At 50.0% G+C, this 7,570-nt stretch overlaps 1 protein-coding gene across 1 annotated transcript in view; it reads right to left on the reverse strand.

Moving 5' to 3' along the window:
- Window positions 1-7,570, reverse strand: part of ACSBG2 (acyl-CoA synthetase bubblegum family member 2) — a 32,233-nt gene that overhangs the window by 14,047 nt on the left and 10,616 nt on the right. The window contains 2 exon segments of the mRNA XM_006764256.1: window positions 3,956-4,105; window positions 5,608-5,694. Of these exon segments, the coding sequence (XP_006764319.1) occupies window positions 3,956-4,105; window positions 5,608-5,694 (237 nt within the window).

Consider the following 7,570-nt stretch of genomic DNA (forward strand, 5'->3'; position numbering starts at 1 on the left):
ATCCAGGCTGAGGGCTGTCAGTACAGCAGTGGTGGTGGGAGCCTCTCCTGCCTCCTCAGCCGTGGTAAGGATGTCTGCAGCTTAGGGCTACTCCTCGCTGACAAGTGGACATGCCCTGAGGGCTGCCGGGCTGCCAGAGGGATGTCTGATTGCCATCTTAGGCCCAATCCCCTGGAAGCGGGCCTAAGCCAGCAGGTGGACATCCCCCAAGGGGTCCCAGACTACGAGAGGGCACAGGCCAGGCTGAGGGACCTTCCCCCCCAACCCCCAAGTGCACAAATTTTTGTGCAAGAGGCCTCTAGTTGTAAATAATGCTGCAAGAACATAGGGGTGCGTCTGTCTTTTTAAATTAAGTGTTTTGGATTCTTTGGATAAATACCCAGAAGTGGGATTGCTGGGTCAGATTACAGTTCTATTTTTTAAAAACCTCACCTGAGGATGGGTTTATTGATTTTTTTAGAGAGAGAGGAAGGAGAGAGAGAGAAATATCCATGTGAGAGAGAAACATCGATCGGCTGCCTCCCATACAAGCCCCAACAGGGATCAAACCCGCAACCTAGGTACATGCCCTGACTGGGAATCAAACCCGCAACCTTTTTTGGTATATGGGGCGATGCTCCAACCTACTGAACCAGCTGGCCAGGGCTGGTAGTTCTATTTTTATTTTTTGAGGAACATCCATACTATATTCCATAGTGACTGCACCAATTTACAATCCCACAGCAGTGCACAAGGTTTCCCTTTTCTTCACATCCTCGCCAGCACTAGTTGGCTGGTATTTTTATGCTAGCCATTCTGATGATGATCTTGAAGATAACAACGGCTAGGACTGACATGGCTCACTGTGTGCCAGGCATTGTTCTAAGTACCTTATTTATGTGGTAAGTTAAAGGCAGCAGCCAACTCCCTGCCGCCCTCCCCTTCAAAGCTGAAGTCTGTTTTCCTCTCCTTCCCCAGGACTGGTCCATTGACTGGTTGGCCAACAGAATGGAGCAGAACGACACTGTAACTTCTGGTGCTGAGCTGCCATGGACTGCAGCTCCTGCCTTGGTATAAGCCTAGGGAATATTTGCTCTGAGGAGAGCCCGTCACCATGGTAAGCAGTTCAACCACCTTGAGCCCCACCGTGCCGTGAGGCTGCCCAAGCCGCAAGAGACTGGTGAGTGAATTCCTTCCTGGACTTTCCTGCTTTTCTGAATACAGCTGAGTGGCCCCAGCTGACACTACTTGGGGCACAAGAAATAGCCTGCTGGGCCCTGCCAAGTTCCATACCCAGATGTAACACACTTTTGGTGCTTTACGTCGCTAAGTTCTGGAATGGCTAAGAGCTAACTGGCAGAGATTATGGAATAATTTTATCTTCATGGCAACTCTAAGAGTAGAAACCATTCTTGCCTGTGTTTTACAGGTGGGAAAACTAAAGTCAAGAGGAATTAAAGAACAGGTCACACAGCTAGCCCGTGGGGGAGCTCGGATTCAACCCCAGGCAGCCTCGCTCCAGGGTTTATACGTGTCCCCCCAATGCTAGGAAAACATTTCACCAGATATAAAGTCACAAGGAGCCAGGGTCAGGTGGGAGTTTAATCAGATGCCATTCATTCGTTCATTCCACAAAAATGGATGAGTCCTCCTATGTGCCAGAAACTAGAGACACAGACAACCTCTGCCCTCGGGAGCTGATGTTCAGGATAAACAAGTGACTAGATAATACGACAGTGGAAGAAAAACAGCAGCCAGAGGAAGATGAGGGATCAATGGATGGTTTGTTGTTTGCTATTTTAAACATGGAAATCAGGGAGGTCTTCCCTGAGGAGGTGATGTTTGAGCAGGACCAGAAGAAGGTAAAGGAGCAAGTCATGTAGCTTTCTGATGTGCAGAAGGAACAGCAAAGGCCAGTGTGTGCTGGTAACTATTAAGCTAGGTTGGAGGAAAAAGCTCTCATAAGGTAGAAAAGCTTCATTTAAAAATAAAGCAATCTGCCCGGCCAGCATGGCTCAGTGGTTGAGCATCAGCCTATGAAACAGGTCATGGTTCAATTCCCGGTGGGAGCACATGCTGGGGTTGTGGGCTCTATCCCCAGTGTGGGGAATGCAAGAGGCAGCTGATCAATGATTCTCTCTCAACATTGATGTTTCTATCTCTCTCCCTCTTCCTTCCTCTCTGAAATCAATAAAAATCTAAAACTACGTATTTTTTAAAAGCTAGCAATCTGCCCTGGCCAGTGAGCTCAGTGGTTAGAGTGTTGGCCTGCACACCGAAGAGTTGTGGGTCCAATTCCCAGTCAAGAGCTTGTATCTCGGTTGCAGGTTCAATCCCAGGCCCCGGTAAGGGAGCATGTGGAAGCAACCAATCAATGTGTCTATCTCACATGGCTGTTTCTCTCTCTCTCCCTCCCTCCTCCCTTTCACTCTCTCCCCTTGCAAAAAAAAAAACAACAAAAAACATCAATGGAAAAAATATCCTCCAGTGATGATTAACAAATGAATCAATCAACCAATTAAAACTTGCAATCTTTCTGACTCAAAGAGGGAACCACCGTGGCCAGTTGGGTGCATGTCCTGCCAGACATTTTTCTGCTTTTAGAATGTACACCGGAGCATATTGCTTGCTGCCTTTTTAGTTTTTAACCAAAAAAAAAAAAACACACTTGTGTTCTGTGTACTTTGTGCAAACACCTTTTACATGCTTACATTGCATCTTTGGACATCTTCGCACGTTAGCCACATAGGTCTACAGTGTAGTTAAAAATGCAGACTGTGGAGCCAAATCCTAGCTCCGCCGTGTTGCATGCTGTGTGACCTGAGGCAAGTAGCTTAACCTCTCTGGGCTTCAGTTTTTCCTCTGTTAAAATAGCCTCCACCTGATAGAATCAGTAGAATTGCCGCGAGGATTTACTAAAGCTCTTGGAACAGTGCCTGGCAGGCAGTGATGGTGCAGCGTTCTTTTTTTCTAGTAGTTTTATTGAGGTATAAGTGACATACAATGCACACATTTAAAGTGTACATCTGACACAAACTGACACATGTCTACACCTGTGGAGCATGCCCAATCATCAAGATATGAACGTCTTCATCACCCCCCCCCACGCGACTTTCCACTTGTTTCTTTGTGATGCCTCCCTCTGGCCCCCCCGCAGGCAACCACCAATCCGCTTTTAGTCCCTAAGGATAAGTTTGCATTTTCCAGGGTTTTGTGTAAATTGCATCCTTTAGCATGTATTCCTCTTCGTTTCATACCAGCCATCTAAATTATCAATCTTGGACTCCATCCAGACATACATAAGTGTTCCCCAAAACACACAGCCTTTCTTGAGTAACCAAAGCCTACATTTCTGCCCCGGCCGGTGCGGCTCAGTTGGTTGAGCATCATTCCGTTCCATACACCAAAGGTCACAGGTTCAATTCCTGGTCAGGGCACATGCCCAGGCTTCAGGTTTGATCCCCAGAGGGGTGTTATGGGAGATAATCTCTCCCCGCCCCCTCCATCCCTCCTTCTCTCTCAAAAATCAATTTTTAAAAAATGCCCTGAATTCTGCTTTACTCAGAAAGACAGGACATATTCACTGCTCTTTCACGTGTTTATCAAACACGGTTCTAAGCTCTTTGCAAATATTAACTCATATCATCTTCAGAACAACCCACGAGGCAGGGATAGTATATCACATCCATTTTACAGATGAGGAAGCGAGGCTGGGAGATGCTGCAGGTCTTGCCTGAGATCCCAGAGTCGGGTCTGGACCTAGGTCTGCTCCAAAGTCCTTGACCTCAACCCCTGCACGTTGCTGCCCCCTCCTAAGTGTCCGCATGACTCTCTACATGCCACCGGTCAAGGGCTGTGTGTCAGGCCCCTAAACACAGCCCTGCGGGTCACGGACAAACCATCCTGAAGGCCACCGCCCCGGAGTGAAGGGATTCTGGCTGCTCCCAAGCTGGCCACGCGGCGGGCGGGCACTTACGTTGTCGTGGCTCAGCATCACGCCTTTGGGGTTGCCCATGGTCCCGGAGGTGTAGATGAGCACTGCGCACTGATTGACCTTCTGGCTCGCAATGATGTGGTCCAGCTGCGGGTCGGGGACGGTATTGCCAAGATCCATGAAATCGTCCCACTGTGGGAAGAGAAGACAGGCAGAGGGTGGGGCCTCGGGAGGCCTTTCCCTTCCCCGGTCAGACCTTGTCCCGTCAGCTTCTCCTGAAGCAGCGGTTCTCAACCTTCCTCATGCCGCGACCCTTGAATACAGCTCCTCATGTTGTGGTGACCCCCAACCATAAAACTGTTTTCGTTGCTACTTCATAACTGTCATTTTGCTACTGTTTTGAATCGTCATGTAAATATCTGATATGCAGGATGTGTTTTCATTGTTGCAGATTGGACATAATTAAAGCATAGTGATTCATCACAAACACAATATGTAATTATATATGTGTTTTCCCATGGTCTTAAGCGACCCCTGTGAAAGGGTCGTTTGACCCCCGAAGGGGTCGCGACCCACAGGTTGAGAACCGCTGTCCTAAAGCATGATTTCTGGCCAGAGGAAAGTTTAGGTAGAAGCGTCAGTCCCGGTTCCCCTTATAACAGCTGTTGCTACTGTGGAGGGGCTACTGGGTGGAGACCCGGGACGCTGCTCTAAGCCCTACAATGCGCAGCTCTTTGCTGCCGGTTCCTGCACTCCTGGGTAGGCCCCTTACGCTGCCCGTGCCTCAATCTCCTCATTTGTAAGATGGGAATGATGCCGGAACCCAACTTCTCGGGTTGTTCTGGGCATATACATGAGTCAATATATGTTAAGTGCTCGGCAGTGGAGTTCGGTATCATTGGAGCTCTGCCTTCCCCGATTCAACTCTGCATCCCACGTTTCTCAGTGACCAGCTCGTGGGGCCGACTCCATCCCCAGTTCCAGAGGTCAACGCTGATCGGTTTAAGGCAGAGGGTTCCGTCTGTGTGGGCCACAGTGATTGGATCAGGTCTGGGCATGTGACCTCGAATGGTCCAACCACAGTGAAAGTCAGGGCTTCTGCAGGAAGTGCTCTCCGGACAAGAATGAGTCAAAATGTAGCCCCGGGAGCTGCTGGACCATCTCAGGACTATGGAGTCAAGACACCAAGAGGGCAAATTGGAGCTTGGGCCACATTCGAGCCCCTGGTTCTAGCCATGCCTGAAATCCACACCCTGAGTTGTAGTTCCATGAGTCGTCAAATTATCTTTTTGCTTAAGTTGTACCCTTCATGCCCAAAATGAAATAAAATTAAATTTAAAAAGGCCCTCAGTCTGGCCAGCATAGTCCAGCGGTTGAGCATTGACCTATGAACCAGGAGGTCATGGTTCTATTCCAGTGGGGGCACATGCCCGGATTGTGGGCTCGATCCCCAGTGTGGGGTGTCCAGGAGGCAGCTGATCAGTGATTCTCTCTCATCATTGATGTTTCTCTCTCTCTCTCCCTCTCCCTTCCTCTCTGAAATCAATAAAAGTATATATTTTTTTAAAAAGCCCCCCAAGGGCCCGCCCATTTCCCTCTGGAGCCTGGCCCTCTCTCCTGCTCACCCCCCACTTCCGTTGAGCGTCCCCTCCTGGGGCCCCCCTCCCTGTGCGCTGGGCCCCTCCCACACTCACAGAGTACAGGTTGCTTTTATTGCTCTCGTTCATTGGCATCTTGTACTGGACGATCGCCTTTAGGGTCCCCAGCTTGTTGGGTGGAATCTGAAAGAAAGTCCACGTGGGCCTTGTGGCAGCCCAGCCCTGGGAAAAGCAGAAGCCGATGGGTGTCCTAAGCTCCTCCCACGGCAACCCCAGCCTCTTTCTTGCCCCCCTTTTGTTTTCTGTGAAACATCGCTCCTAGTCTTGACTGATGTTAGGCCTGGTTGTGGGTTCTTTGTGGCCGGTGTCAGTAGCTTCCAGCTGTCAAAGGTGCATGAGGACAGCGGCCTCCGCCAGGCAGCCTCAGGCCGAACGCTGTGCTCTGCCCACGGGCACCTCATAGCCAGGATTCAGTGAACATTCTTGTTGGAGTCGGGCCACAAAAGTCCTCCGTAGAGGGAGCTGGGCCCTGCACAGGTTCAGAACCCTGTAGCTGTACCAGCGCTGTAAGCATCGGTGACCAGCCTGGGGGATGCCTGTGCCCTGCTCAGACAGAGCAATCCAGGGCAGAGTCACTCCCGGCATTCGTTATGCCATTAGAACGAGAGCCGCTGCACTGGTATGGATTGGAGAGAAAAGGTGACGGGAGTGCTTAGACCAGCCAGACAAGACTTCCAGAAAGATAGGGAACAGACAGCCAAAACGCCTGGAGAGGCAGCAGTCTGCGAGGTTTGGGGAAGAAAGAGTTGGGGAAGGCTGGCCTGCGGATGGGAGGGACGAGGCTATGGGAGGAGGCAGGAGAGGATGGTGAGGGCCAGGTAGGCCCCCTTGGAGGCAGTGGCGAGGAGTTTGGGGTGTATCTAAAGGAGGCAGGCGGCACTGGAGAGCGGGAGGAGGATAAGCCACGAGTATTGCCCAGAATTAGAATCGCTAGGGCAGCTGAGGAGGCAGTTTGGGAGGAAGCGTGTCAGGAGTTGGCTTCGAACCTTCCATACAGAGCAACCAGAACCACCGCCCCACCAGCAGCACTTTCGTCGAACTGTGAGAGAGAAGTAACTCAGTGGGGCTTGACATGTGGGAGGTCAAATATACCGGAAGTAGGACAGGAAGCCATAGCAGTGAAATTGGTGCAGGGGGGCAGATGGGGAACGCGGCATTTTCTAACCCAGTGGTTCTCAACCTTCTGGCCCTTTAAATACAGTTCCTCATGTTGTGACCCAACCATAAAATTATTTTTATTGCTCCTTCATAACTGTAATGTTGCTACTGTTATGAATCATAATGTAAATATCTGATATGCAGGATGGTCTTAGGCAACCCCTGTGAAAGGGTCGTTCGACCGCCAAAGGGGTCACAGCCCACAGGTTGAGAACCGCTGTTCTAACAGGAAAAACCCAAATCATAAGCCAGTATTCATGGGAAGAATAGGAAGTACCGCCCCCGCCCCCCCCATCACCCTTCACCCGTGACCCAGCCCCCAGCACATTCTGCTCTTAGTAAGCTGGGCATGACACGAGGACCAGGCACCACAGAAGTGCCATGCAAGAAAGCAGTTTCAACAAAACTCAAGGCTGACCCAGCTGGTCTGGCTCAGTGGATAGAACGTCGGCCTGCGGACTGAAGGGTCCCGGGTCCAATTCCAGTCAAGGGCACATGCCCAGGTTGGGGACTTGACCCCTACAAGGGGGCGTGCCAATCCTGGCAGCCAGTCGATGATTCTCTCTCATCATTGATGTTTCTAACTCTCTCTCCCTCTCCATTCCTCTCTGAAATTAATAAAAATATTTTAAAAAACAAACAAAAAAACAATGAGTGAATCAGACAAAGGTGGCTGTAAACAGCCCAATTTCCTAAAGAAACAAATACTGGCCTGATTTTAATAGTGTCAAACTTGCTTTTTATTCCTCAATAGATAGGACTATCACCAATGACAACTGTGCATAATACATCTGATATTACCAATGGAATTTAGGCAAACAGTCAGAGAGGAAGAAAGAAG

The sequence above is a fragment of the Myotis davidii genome, unplaced genomic scaffold (assembly GCF_000327345.1).
Source record: "Myotis davidii unplaced genomic scaffold, ASM32734v1 scaffold341, whole genome shotgun sequence".
NCBI lineage: Eukaryota > Metazoa > Chordata > Mammalia > Chiroptera > Vespertilionidae > Myotis > Myotis davidii.